The sequence below is a fragment of the Geospiza fortis genome, unplaced genomic scaffold, assembly GCF_000277835.1.
Source record: "Geospiza fortis unplaced genomic scaffold, GeoFor_1.0 scaffold130, whole genome shotgun sequence".
Taxonomy (NCBI): domain Eukaryota; kingdom Metazoa; phylum Chordata; class Aves; order Passeriformes; family Thraupidae; genus Geospiza; species Geospiza fortis.
This window is the reverse complement of record NW_005054300.1, coordinates 7,921,951-7,936,710: the sequence shown is the minus strand read 5'-3', so window position 1 is coordinate 7,936,710 and position 14,760 is coordinate 7,921,951. Positions and strand designations below refer to the sequence as shown.

Here is a 14,760-nt window from a genome sequence, read left to right as displayed (position 1 = left end):
GGCAGCTCCGGCCCCGCTTCTCATCCCCGTGCCGGGAGCTCCGGCCCCCGCACTTACTTCTCCAGGAGCGTGAGGGCCGTGCTGGGGTTTACCCGCAGGTACTTGGAGGTGGCCTGCCCGTAGTCAGCCAGGTAGGTGGACCAGTCCCACACCATGAAGAGGTCCAGGAGCTGCGGGGGGAGAGGCGGGTGAGGGAGTGCGGGAGGCTCTGCGGAAAGAGGCCGGGCGCAGCCCCTCACCGAGCCCAGCCACCACCCCCCTTCACCTGCCCATTTCTTTCTTTAACGTCTCTCACCTCCCTCAAATGTGCAGGGAGGCAGCTGTGCAGGTCTGGCCCCAGGACGGGATGCTGATGGCTTCACGCTTTAGTATTTAGGAACTTGCTTTACCGTGGGGAGCAAGACAGGGATGCTAGTGTCTGCTGCTTTTCACACTAATTTAAACGAGGTTCAGGTAGTCCAATTAAAGTGAATTAAACACCTCCTGGCTGCAGTCTCCATTATAACTGATCCCTGAAACTCAGAGCCAAGCCCTGGGCACACTTCTGGCCCAAACAAACCCAAACACTTCAGTGGAGGAACAAAAAGTCTCCAACCACAATACTACGCTTGGCTGCAGTTTCAAATCAGGTCTTGGACTCATGATCTGAGAGCTGCTGTTCAACAATAAACCAGCCTGCTTTTACAATCAGACGCGATGCCGAACCTCCAGCAGCCAGCATCCTCACGGCCCTCAAAGCCTGATTCCCCCTCCACCATTACGGGGTGCAGGCCAGGCCCCGTTGGGCACCCTGCCCAGGCTGCCAGGGGCCAGGGCACAGGCAGCTCTGCTCGGGGATGCCTTTCCCACGGCTACCTGCGCGCCAGTGGGCCCCATTGCCATTGACGTCAATGGCGGGGCGCCCCAGCTTCCCCCTGCGTCTGGGGCCTGGCCTTGTCCTGCTGCTGAGGGCTAACAAGGGCTTGTTCTCAGGCTGTCCCGTGTTAGCCAAAGCTACTGTTAAAAAAAGCTTTGGGAACCATTAACAACACTTCGCCCCAGAGCGCAGTGCCCGAGGCTGCTCCGCTGAGCTGGGTCCTCAGTGTAGCCTAGAGCCCTGCTTGCCTGGAGTCCTGCTAAATCAGTAATGCTGGAAAGGTGGGCTGGAACAGGACTCTGTGTAACAAAACCACTGAAAAAATGTAACAGACTACTGCAAGTCACATAATTTTGCTATTTCAAGGAAGAACCGTTCACTTCAAACATTTGCTTCTGCTACGCCTGACATGCTCCCACAGGCAGAGGTGCAGCAGATGTCCGCTCCTCTGACTTCTCAGGCTACAGTAAGAGGAGGGCTACACCACAGAGAACCTTACCTTGCCTTACTCAAACTTCTCAGCCTGATAAACTGTCAGAGGAGTCCAGCAATGCTCATGCCCAAAATCATAACATCAATTCATTTACAGAAAAGTATACATCCAGTCTTCCCAGATTCAAATGTCAATGCCTCTCTTTTGCAAATTTTTCCTTTTCCAAACCACTTTCTTATGTTACTTTCAAATATCGCGTCTAACTTAAACACATAATTTTCTAATTAATTACTCCTTCCTTATTTGTAGTGTAATCTTTTAGAACTAGATAGCAACATTTCCTGGCATTATAACGGACCTCTGACACACCTACTTACATTTTACATTTAACTATTTCATAGGGGTGAAAGGGTCTAAAACCCAAGGAGGCAATTTCACTCTCTGCTGACTAGATAGCCATCATAAGCACCAAGGTCAAATTCAAACAGTTCTTTCCCACAAAGCCCTTTCTCAAGATGGACACCACCAATTTTACTGAGTTGCTGAGCACATGCCTTCAGTCACCATGCAAACAGACTTGGGCAGTCCTGCTAACTCAGTTGTGAAACTCACAGCCTCAGTTGCTACTGCATGTTCTCATCACTTGTTATTACCCATGTTACACAGTTTAGGTGCCAGTCCTCACAGAAGTATTTTAAAGCACAACCAAAAGAGTGGAAAGATAGGACAGGCAGATGCACAAGACAAGATATGAGAATAAAGCTGACAGGAACCCAAACTATATAATCTGGTGATTAATAACTTACTGCTACTTCCAGTGCTACTTGTCATGGGCTTCACATGGGACATGGTCCTTAAGGATGGACCGATGTTCCTGCAGTTGTATTCAGTAAGAAGTGAAAGATTTCATTTCTTAGCCCTACTGTACCATTGAAATCAAGGATTCTGGGTAAATCTTAAACAACCCTGATATGGTTGAAAGGTACCTAATATGGGTGAAAGGCACCTAAATTATCCTGCTAGCAATGTGCAGCCCAAAGCCATTGATGACTGACACAATTACAGTGCTGACAAGTTCAAAGGAACTTCCCTGACAGTACTGCATGAGTGAGTTTCATATGATGCTTTCAAGGGTTGCCTCAACTGATTCCGCCATGGCTCTGGGAAATCTCAGTGATAGTGATGACTGGAAGATTACAACTCATTTGTCACCTGGCCAAACACAGGTAAGCATGGAGGGCTCTAAACAGACCACGAAGCCTGTTGTTTTTCAACACAAGGTAAAAAAATGTCACACAGAACATGAAGCATATTCTGTGCACTCCGAGACAGTCCTGGCCCTAAAGAATGAACACCTGAAGAGAGACTATTGGCAAGGGTGATGTACCCAGAGCTCCTTCCCTGCTCCATGCATGGTCAAAGAGCTGCACGCAACCAACCTCATGCTAATAAATCTCTTAAGTTCAAGCAGCTGTCATGACACGTGGCAGGTAGCTCAAAGGCCCAGACATGCAATCAAATGACACATGCCAGTCAGTCACAGCCCCCTTCCCTCTTTCTGTGCATCTGTTCAGGGGCTGCAGTGTGACAATCACAGATTGGATTAAATGTGGCAAGGAGCTGCAGACACTGCTGTAATCAGCACAGACTGCTGCTGTGCACGATTATGCACTGCACATTTTGTCCCACTCACAGGTGCAGTTCTGCACCGTGGCACACCGCTGTATGCAGTGGGCTTGGACAGCAAGCACTGCGTGCTGTGGAGTGGGGAAGAGCTGCCTGGTGTGCCTCTCTTGGGATCTGTGTCCTGGCCATTCCTATCACCTGCATCTGCCCTGGCACCCAGGCTCAGTGGATGCACAGCCCAATGCAGGTGCTCTCTGAGGGGGGCACGTTGGTGAGCAGCCAGTGGCAGAGAGTACAGTCTAGCAGAAATGACACACTGGCCCCAGGACCACCACAGGGATGGTGGGAAATAACTTCAATCCATTCATGCGAAGTTTCACTTGAGCACAACACAACACCGAATTCACCTTCACTCCCGCAACAATGCAGAGGTGTTGACTCACCAATCTGTTTTAATTTCTGCTGCTCTGTTCCTTTCTGATTTACACCATCTTTTGCTACACCAATGTGTGCCCTATTTAAATTAATCATTTTAATTCCTCTCCTTGATATAGAAAAAGTGGGACTGTCTTGGCCACAGACATATGATGCACATGAAGCACAGGACAGTTTGCTGGTTCTGTGACATAGTTTTTACTGCAGCATCTAGGATCAAATCAAGGCCAAGTTAAAGCAACATTTCCCTACTACTATTTTATCTATTAAAGCCTTCACTATTACTGTGACAATAATTGAAAATGAGATGTATTGTCTAACAAGTAATGCCCCACACTTGCTTACACGTCAAATATGGGCAAACACTAGGTGCTGGCAATAAGCATTTCCCAGCCTCAAAAATCAGTCAAAGACCACAGAGTTTACCACATCATACCAGTGCTACTGGCTGCAACTCATTTAAGGTTAGACTGTGCACAACTTGCCTTGAAATTACAATAGGAAAAAATGTTTATTTTGCACATCCATCTTTCCTAAGTTAACGTGTGTGGAAAAAACCTTAGACAGAAAGGCAGTCTCAGCCCCACATAAGGAGCCACCCAAGGGTGTTTAGTCAGAACCAGCTTATCATGCAGCCAAAACATTGTGAAGCACCGAATAAACTAAATACATGTACTCTGCTACCCAAGAACAATGGCACTGCTGTGCTCTTCATCCCATAATAACCATGAAAAATAAGAATAAGCTCAGACAGGCAATACTATACCCAAGTATTTTATAATTATGCAGAATATGCTTCCCTAGGAGCGAGGAGCAATTATTCCCTTCTGACTAGGAACAATTTGCAGAGATGTATGTATATCTGAGTCATTGTGAAAAAAATAAAAAAAAGAACAAGGAAAAAAAAAAAGAACAAGCTTTAGCCTTTCCTGTACACCGCACAGAACATCCTATATATTGTCCACTTACTTACATTTACAAGATACAGTCTACATTTCCACCTTATTTAGAGGATTTTGCTTTTTCTAAAGGTGTGATATAAGGGGAACCTTCATCCAACATCTTGGAACCATCAGGGCTGATGATCAGAGAGCAGCACTTTTCTTCTACTGTACGTGCAACAGTATTGCTTTCCCAAACCATTACATTATTAGTCACATATATACTTCTAACATTATAGGTAACTTAAGCCTCTGGTTGCTGTACTGCACTTTTATTTTGAATTATGCTCTACATTGCTTTGATTTTCTAATTTTCCCTTCATGTGTAGGTATTTTCTAGATGCCTTTTATGTCTAACATTAGGTCTCTTTGTAGAAATAAACATCATTTGGAAAAGAGAAGGTGTTTATGTGTACTTACATAAAAGTTTATAGTAATTTCTGACATTATACAGGTAACACTGCTATTTTTAATTGGAAGACTTATTTTAAAAGATACTAAACTATGTTTTGGTTAAAAGGTTTGGTTACTCCTACTGTAAGACCTTGTTAGCTAACAGGATCAGTTAAGACAAGACATTATAATACTGATGCTATGAGAGGAAAAGGTCTTAAACTTTTAGGGACAGAATTCTGATTTCAAATAGGGTACTTGCACCTGTTCTTTGAAGTTAGTACTCTAGCTTTTTCCCAGTATCTAGGTGATATGGCCATGTTTGAATAGAAATTACTCTTTATCATTGCTCACTAAAACTTTGTATTGTATTACCTAAAGTTTAGAGCAGCTCAGCCATAGTCCTGTATTTAGGCCATCTTGTAATTACGTGAGAATTTTGTGCACTGGCAACTGCTGGAATCGACCATCCGGCCCTTTCAATGACATCTGAGCCTCTTGTCACATCCTCAGATATCATACAGATGCCCTTTCCTTTTTACTTTTGGGCAACTGTCAGGAATAATCTTGGAAGAGAACGCTGTTTTGGGAAATAGCTATGCACAGAGTGAGCACAGCAACAGACAGAAAGAGGAGACATGAGCTTTGCAGATGGAAATGGGGGCCGTGTCCATTAGACTCTGTGCTGGTTATACTACAAAAAGCCTAATTGTAAATTATAAAGGTAGCTTAATGCAAGTTGGAATGCTGCAAGTTGCAATCTCTTCTGAAGCAGCATGAGCATCAGCAAATAACTTCGGTTGTACAAATGGCACCAGTGATTCAGGAGCTGGAGGAAAAACTGAGTTGTACACCTAATTTCCTACTTACTTTTCAGTAAAGTCAAATATTCCATCCAATAAAAAGTAATTATTTTAATATATCACTGTCAGTTATGTCAGTTCTGGCCCACTCTCCTTGCTCACAAGCTGAATATTTCTTATGCTAAACAGTTTATTAACCCCTAATCACCCAGTTACTTCTGGACTTGATTGCATGTGTAATTACCTTTTGTCAGGTACAATTTGCCTGATAAACATGTCAGAACACTTGCTGCTTAGTCTGTTGAAACAGATAAATGCTGTCTTTCCACAGCCTTGGGGCATAATTAACAGGGAAAAAAAAGGCAGTTATAAAAACACACAGAAGCTGATTCAGTGAGGCAGGAGTTCACAGCGTGCAGCCCGCCAAGGCCCATTGCCTGGCCCGCTACGCTTGCCTGAGCTCTTATTGAGTTCCAGCCTGCTGTGACAGGGCAAAGGGGGCAGCCCTCAAAAACTGAGATTTAAAGTAGGTTTCCACGTGAACTTCAAAAAAGAGTGGGATGATGCCTGTTTGGAAAAAAAAAAAAACCAAACCACGACAAAACAAAAACAAAACAAAAAAAACAACAACAACAAAAAAAAACCAAACCAAAAAACCAACAACAAACCAAAAAAACCCCAACAACACAGTAAAGCAGATAATGAAATTGGTAGAGTCCCTGTCATCATTATGAGTTATACACTCAAACAGAGTCTCTGGGATGGGACCAAGAACAGAAAAACTAAAAGAAGGCAGAGGAAAAAAAAATCAGGAAAAGCAAACAGGTCAGGATTAACTAAAAATGCTTTGTGGCATCCTTGGGCTCAATTGCTTCTGATTTCTGCCCTGTAGTGTTTGCAGGTTATATACCCGTGCGCTACGGGGAGTGCGAAAAAAGAAATCCTTACCTGACCTCTGGATAACCCAAACAGGAGATTAGCCCATTTCCAAGCAAAGCAGGTTGTCACACTGTTAGGCCAATTGCTTCTATTGACACTTTGCATAAACATCTTACACAGAGTGATCAGAAAGGACTGTTACGCCATTAATGCTCTTTTTATTTTTTTATACCTAAGTCTTACAGAATAAAGGCCTTTCTGAGTAAGGGATAACAAAAGGGTCAAAAGGTCACAAACATTCTTTTAAGTAGGCAAAAATCGAGGAAGTTTAGATTCATTGAAAAGTGCAAATTGGAAATTTTTTGCATCTTATACATTCCAGCACGCTCAGCTTTTTCTAATTTCACTTCTAGTAAATTCATTATCTACTTAATTGTGCATTTTTACTTTTACTTTTAAATAGCAAAAATGCTAAAGTCTTCATTTTAGGAAATAGCAAGCTGTCTAACCTTCTCAGCTAATCAGTAATCTAAACAGACTTAGACATTACCATTGAAATCCTCGTGAGGACCAGTGTGAAAATATACAGAACCTTTTCTTGAAGTGGGATGACTGAACAGTCTCTCATGTACAGTTTTCACATAATTTACACAGCATGTGGTTTGCACTGTGTACAGCAAAATATTCTATATTTTCTTTTGTTTTGCTTTCGCTTTGATCAGAGATGGAAACAATCTCCCTTTAATAGTATAAAAGCCACCTGCTGGGCATCACAGACTACAGCTAATTGGCAAATTCTTTGAAATTTTGATATAATGGATTTTGACCTCTTTAATTAAAAAAACCCAAAGCCTAGAATACGGTGAACTCTTCTGGGAAATGAATAGTGCCAAGCATATACAACTGCAAGCTACACCCAATCTTTTCTTAGGAAAGAATACAGAAGTAACATTACAATTTTTCCCTTGAGAATGCATGGCTTTTGGCCTAGGGGAAAAAAAAAGACTATTGCTAGCTATGTATCATTTCAGTCCCTAAGATAAAGACAGAGCAAACACATTAATATTTCAATTATTTCTACTTTTATTGGGCTTTGGAGCAAGCAAAGCACCAAATATGAAGGTGACTTTTTCATTTTAAACACAGTAAACTCACAAAAGCCACTCACAAATGTTCCAGTCCGCAACATTTCCTACTCCAAAGAGCTCACACTGTACCAACCCATCCTACCTTGTTTTAAGAAGGACAAATGGGTTTCAGGACCCAAAAGGAAGCCTGTCAACCAGAACTGTTGCTGTTTCATAATCTCTGACATAACGTTAACCTTTCAGTGGAGCTATAATCTCATTGCTTTGGGAACTCTGAGGCAGCACTGTCTTTCTTTTGTTAAAACACTTATTTATATTCTGCCCAGCATAATGGGGCCATGGTCCATGACTGGGACTCATAGGCACTGCAGTAACACAGCTACACAACAACAACAAGAACACTGTTTCAATCTTTGCTTAGGTTTTGTGCACAAGTATACATGAACATATATTACACAGGTATACACTTATTTCCAACAAAAACCAACTGCATGACCATGAAGATAATACCATCATTATTCACCAAGTTATGCTCCTGTTAATTAAAGCATGCACTCCATGAGAACACTTACTAAATTGGAAAACAAAACATAAAGGACCAGGATCAGAATCAAAACTGGACAAAGACAAGTCTTGTTTACTCTGAACATTTCTTGGTTGCAAAGGAACAACAGAACTACTTAAAATGTAGATACCTAAGTCCAGCTTGAAAGAAAAAAAGAGTGTTTGCTAACTGTAGAATAACACCATACCAACCAAACACAATTATCACCAAATCAGTAGGTGTTCATTACTGCTGACAAACATCTTGTTAGCCTGGCTAGCAAGTCTGCCTGCCACTTGCCAAAATATTTTGTTTTATTTAGACCTGGTGACTTATTTTGTGAATGTGGTGAATTTCAGAATCCCGTCTACTGATCACATAACTGGAATAACGCACATTGGTTTTGTATTTCAAAGTGTACATTGCTCTCTTGATCTGTGAATGTCTCCCCGCAGTTTATGCTATTTTTCTGAATTGGTACAACAAATGGATTTTCAAAGTGATGTTACGGGGACTTAGCTATGCAATTCCCATTAGTGTCAATGGGGGTCGCAGGCTAAATTCCTAGACAATGCTTTGAAAACTGAGCCCTGGATTTTCAAAGGAAGGACAGTCTGTGTTAGAAAGGCAGTGTCTTTCAGTTTTTAAGCTGCTGCATTAAAACCTGCCTTTTTATTTTAAGCACCATACATTTAGAAATTGTGTCTAAATTTGGGACATTGAAATGTTCACAAGAATGAAATGATTTTGTATTTAAATGCTGCCATCTGTTTCAAATTTATAAGTGAAATTGTATCTGTCACTATCTTAAATGTTGGGATACAATCTTCAACACATTCATAAATGTACAATGTATAATGTTATGACAGTTGAACCATTGGGATTTGTTGCTATGCTAAGAGAAAACAGAAGTTATTTGTGTTCATATACTTTTATAAGAAAAAATCCTTGCAAAGGACAGAACTCTTTCCTAAAATCTGGACCTTGTGGTATACTTTGAGAAATGCCTGGTCTTGTTACATTCATGATTTTTTTTTTATTCTTTGGCACTTCAAATGAACTTAGGCCTGCCTATAAAATAGAATACTTGCTGTTGAAGCCACGTGAACAAGCTTGTTGCTGTTACCATAACCAGAAAAACACTCACAATGTATAATTTTTACAAATCCCATTAAAACTTCAAGCAGCCCAAGATGTAACATCAGAAGACACAGAAAAATAGTTTCTGAGACAAATATAAATAGCTAGGCCCTATGAAACACCCAGTACAGGAACAAGTAATGCCTCTTCAAAGAAGATTTGTTTAATTACAGTGAAAATGTTTATTATGAAGTGTGTTGTTCTTCATCATTAAAGAATAAGCTGGACTAGTAGCAAAAGAACCATCTTTTGAGTCTAGAAGCAGAGAAGAGTTTGAAAAGCAGGAGCCTGGCAGACAGACAGGCTCCAGAGGGCACGGGCTCCGGCCAAATTGCTCCTGTCAAGCGTGTTAGTCCGTACACAAAGTCCCTTCAGACAAAGCATAAAACTATGTCAAAGGCAAAATTTGTGTGGATTAAAAATTGTGTATTATGCAATGGTCAGGTCATTCACCATTTTTTCTGGTTTTGAGCTCCTGACACAGAGGTGCACAGGCTCAAACAGCACACAGGGGTGACGAGTGCAGCCCCCCAGAACAGGCCATCTGCCTCTCACCTGGACAAGACTTTGAAAACACAATTCCAACTGTTCAAATTATGAAGCATTTAATATAGCACAGGTAAATCTCAGCGGCATTTCCACTTGGCTTCTGGTTATTTTTCTAAACACAAGTTTGCCAGTAGTACTTCAATATTGACATCTACTAAAAAGAAATTCTACAGTTTCGTTTATTTGATCTTTAATTTTCTATAGGCACTTCTCTTTTAATTGCACTAGACTCACAACACATTTGCTTTAAACTATTCACTTGTCTATGAAATAATGCCATAAATAACATATGACGAGGCACACTATCCTAAAGTAAGCTTCTTGAGGATTAAAACTGTATCATTTGTCTCAATTCTTCCTGTAAAAATGATCTGAGATGATTCATTATAGAAATGTCATCAAAAAGTTAAAAATCTAAAGTTAAAATTTAACTACCTTCTCTGGTTTAGAGGTGGGTCTAATTAAAATTAATCTAATTTGGTGTAACTAGAATAAAATTCAAACACAAAACACATTCACTTCCACTTCCATACTGTGTTCTGGAATTGAACACTCTTGTCCCATCTGCCACATTTAATATTTAGCACTATCCATAAGAGTAACTCCAGATGCCTGCAGTCTTACAAGCGTGTATATGCACCATAACACAAGAAGTCATTATCTGACAAATGCTGGTTCTAACGACTCCAACACTGTCCTTGTATACACACATCTAATCTAGACAGTCAGGCTGCTGTGCCCTAGAACTAACCATCTGCAGTAGTCTGCCCAAGTATGCATCTCCAAGTTCAAACTTTAGTCCAGTTACTTCTGGGACTGAAGGAAGGAGCTTTAGATACACAGCCCTTGCATGCAAATGCAAACTGATGCCTATGGGAAGACAAGAGCTCCATGGCATCAGCTTTGTGCCCACAGAGGAAGAGAAGACTTCAGCTCTTTGTGTGAAGCTGCAGCTCAAGAACAGACCCAGGACACCACCAATGCAGGCACTGCTGGGAACTAGGGATTCAGTGAATGGGGCATTTCCCTCCCCAACTCTCCAGTCATTTCTTGTCATATTCTGACTTGGAAAAAACACCAGAGGAAATTACATCTATGAAATATGCTGAAATTACATTGCTACAGAGATTGATTCAATTTAACAGGAGGATATACAACAGGTCTATAAGGTTTATGAGCCCTCTTGAATCGGCAGCAATTGAATCTCCGCAGAAGTCCATGATCTACAGTGTGTACTATGAATCACATCACTTCCACTGAGATAACCTGAGGTTCTACAGCAGGTAAGGGGAAATAGTTTGGTTCAACACAACAGAGAAAGTATTTTTTAACTGACAACTTTCTTTTAGTTTAGTTTCTTTTAGCATCTGTGCATTTCTCAAAAGCTGCATATCTAAAGTAAAAAATTACAGCCACAGTGTGCCAGATTCTTCTCTTAGGCGGCCATTAAAACACTCAGAATTTTATATACAGATGTCTGTTTGAAACACTTCTTCAGGAAGCAGATACAAATACAGCAACTGCTCAATAAAGTATCTCAGCTGATCTTGGGTGCTGAGCTAGAATATGTGAAAAGCCACTGAAATTCAAGACATAACAGGCCACAAACCAGCATAATTTTGTTTGCATTCAGAAACAAAAATCTAGTGCAATCCATAAGGCACAGATACTTACACATGTGGACATCATAAGTTTACTGTAAACAGATAGTTATTTCTTCCAAAGTAGATCACTCAGGGTATGGCTGCATAACCACCCTTTATAGCAGATGAAGTTACATCCCTTAGGGAAAGCTATCCTAGACCTGAGAACCTCTAGACAAGGAATTCAGCAGTCAGTAGCTCAGGAATGTAAATACAGACAAGTTAAAAGGAAAGCCAAAATCACTAGGAAAAAAATCTCATATTCTTTCATGGACAACCTTCACTTTCCTCTTCAGCTACAAGAAAATATTTACTTCCCTATTTATATCTATTAAATTACTCTCAAGACATTTTATTAAATATATGGGCTAATATATAGCCCATATAAAATCCTGGTTTTGTTTTGTTAACTTGTCTAGATAACTTGGTTTAACAAAGGCTTCCAAGCCCAGCAACCTGGATACCTCAAAATTTTCTTTTGTAAATTGGGTTTTTGCAAAAGATCTTTCTCCTTGGGCTGTTGTTTGCAAATATATTAGGAAAAAACCCATTTTGCTAAAGGCAATAATCCAATACAATTTCTTTTCTAAGAAATACATCTTCAAGAAATTATTCTCCTTAGAAGATGGTTTTTTTCCCTTTAGATTATGCATTTTCTCCTCAATCCTACAGCAGTATTTTCTTTAAATGTTTTATCTAAAAAAATATTTCTTATGATTTTCCTGGAAGACCGAATAATTACAAATTATTTTATGTCATTTGCAATAATTACTCTTCATATTTTAGCTCCAACAGATCCCAGTACACATGGAACTTCTGCTGAGTAAGGATAGCAAAATTCAGCCTCTAATGCCTCCTGCTATTTGAAAACATCTTCCCCTGATTTTACTTGCCACTTTGAAATGTTATCCCTTTCTAGGGAGTAATCCTGTGCTAGATTCTTTTGCTTCTTAAACGAACATTATTCTCACCCTTTATTGACTGACCAGATCTATTATCACATGTAAGCAGCGTTAATCCTCTAGTAATTAACACCCTTATTAAAGTAATTTTAACTCAAAGAAGTTTAAATCGCATTATTGGTTTTATTTAATTAAGCTATGAGGGCCGTTTTACAGTGTCACTCGAGTTTTCAGCTTGTGCCTTTTCTATATCAGTTACACAGGTCCCCCCTGCAGCCACCTCATCCTGATACACACAAACCACCACTACCACCACCCCACCCCACACAGTTACCAGGGCATTTCTGTCTAGGAGTTATTCAATGTTATTCCATTTCACTGTGAACTCTTTCAACTATTCTGCATGTCAATGGATGCAAGATGTAGACATAGACACTATACTAAATATTTTACCATTCCCAGAACTATCATTTGGATGTGCATTGGAATGACAGTATCACATTCACCCTTCCAGGGGACTCAATATCTTGTTAGTGCCTAAAGTGAAAGAGCCACTTCTGTCCTTTTCATACATCCTAAGCAAGGGCAAACATATTTCTTTAAACTTCAGACTGGCAAAAAGAAACAGAATCTCAATGCATTGAGTTGTGCCACTTACAATGGCCACTTTTTCTGTTACTTTGAAAATAAGTAAGTTTTAAAAGTTTAATAAATAAGTTTCAGAATTGTGGTTTTGTGTGTGTCCTACTGCATGTTCCTTTCTATGGGAAAATATCAGATGGCCTATGTTGTCTTACAGATCTCAGGTAAGCTACTCAACTGACACATTTGACACAGGGTCAAAAGATGAAAACTGTCTTCTGGTTTAACTGCATCAAGTTACACTGTGCACTCTGGAAAGTGTGGGCTAATTATGTGTCCTTCTGAACGATTTCCTGGAGGCACACTACTAAAACTGGGAAAGCTTGAGTTCTCCTGGGAATAAGGCAAGCCCATGGTTTTAGGGACTTTAAACACCATTAACTGTGTACTGAAAGTCCTTTCTTTTCTTTGGATAAAAACATCTCTTCAAATTTCTACTGTTTAAAAAAGAAATGTTCTTGCTGGATCTCAGCATAAACCATGGAAAATTATAAACACGGAAAGAGAAAGGTAAGAATAATAAAGTACATTTACAGACACAAATTGACTTTTTATCTTTTTTCACCTCATCCCATATTTTTAAGTTCTTCTTTTCTCCCCATCATTTAGTGCTTCCATCTACTCATATTTTGAATTGTTTCTGCATTTCTGTTATTATTCACTCTTTAGTCACACTTTCTGTAATTGCAGGGTCTTTTAAGTTGCACTGTTCCTTTGCTACTAATTCTCTAGATAAAGTCCTCTGCAAGAAGGACACAATCTATACGTGAATATTTCATGTGAATTTTGTTATTCCACTATTCTTTAAAATAGCACAATTTGTGAAAGTATAAATTGCTCCAAACCTGACACACTCATAAGAGCCATAAATGGTAACATATATGATAAGCTGTGCCTAAGAACCTGCTGGTTCAGTCATACTGCTTACAGTACAATTAGTGCACTTCATTCAGAAACCAGTTATAATAAACCAGGATGAAATTCAATGATTCTTTTGCCAGCTAATGGTATCTTTGTATTACATTCATCTCCCAAATTTCACTGACTGACTGAAGGCAGTCTAGCTAGACAGAGTAATACTTTTTAATTTCTATTTCTGCAGTTCTAAGACAGCCAACTGCAGATCAGTGTCACATTATGGTACACCCTATATAAACACTTTTGAACATATGATCTTTTTTCCTAAGATACTATGATCCAAATGAATAAACATTCATTAACTACATTTCACCAATTCAAGTCATTGCCCTACTATGTCCATGCAATTCCTTCATTGTGTTGTTACTGTTCTGAAGCAGAGAAAAAGTCTTGCTTTACTGATGTAAAACATTCCTTTGATTTTACTGGATTTTATATTTGCATCACAGTGATTTACAAAGATGAGACAGACTGTCTTTTTCACAGAAGAAACTAGCAAAAGGAAAAAAAATTTAGTATTCTGTCTGCTGCATGTGATTGACAGATAATTTAGAAAAGAAATGAAACCTAAGTATGTTGATTGATACAACTGAAAAAAAATACTGAAGGCAAATCTGTAGGGTTAAAGGGTTAGTAGTGCTGCTCAGTACATACTACATACCAGTGGTACCCCCAGTTTATATAAGGCTGGAGAATGTAAGTGATTTTGGGGCAGAAATTACTTAATACACTAACACAGCTACCAGTTCCGTGGCTCCCTGATGGGAGAGTAGGACTTAGAAACACTTAGAGAATTCAAATAACATGTAACTTGAAGGAAACCAATAATTTTCTTCTCTTGTGTTGCTCAATTAACAATGCTTCTTCATTACTCACAGGAACCACACACTCCTCACAGAATTCAGAGGAAGTACTGGGGAGATGGGGCTCCAAAACTGAACTCCATCCATCACTTCAGGGCTACAGAA

At 39.9% G+C, this 14,760-nt stretch overlaps 1 protein-coding gene across 3 annotated transcripts in view; it reads right to left on the bottom strand.

Moving 5' to 3' along the window:
- The window catches only part of EXOC6 (exocyst complex component 6), an 88,994-nt gene that overhangs the window by 1,829 nt on the left and 72,405 nt on the right, over nucleotides 1-14,760 (bottom strand). For all 3 annotated transcript variants that reach the window (XM_005416444.1, XM_031062300.1, XM_031062305.1), the window contains one exon: nucleotides 58-170. In XM_005416444.1, coding sequence (XP_005416501.1) covers nucleotides 58-170 — 113 coding nt within the window. The remainder of the gene's footprint in view (nucleotides 1-57; nucleotides 171-14,760) is intronic.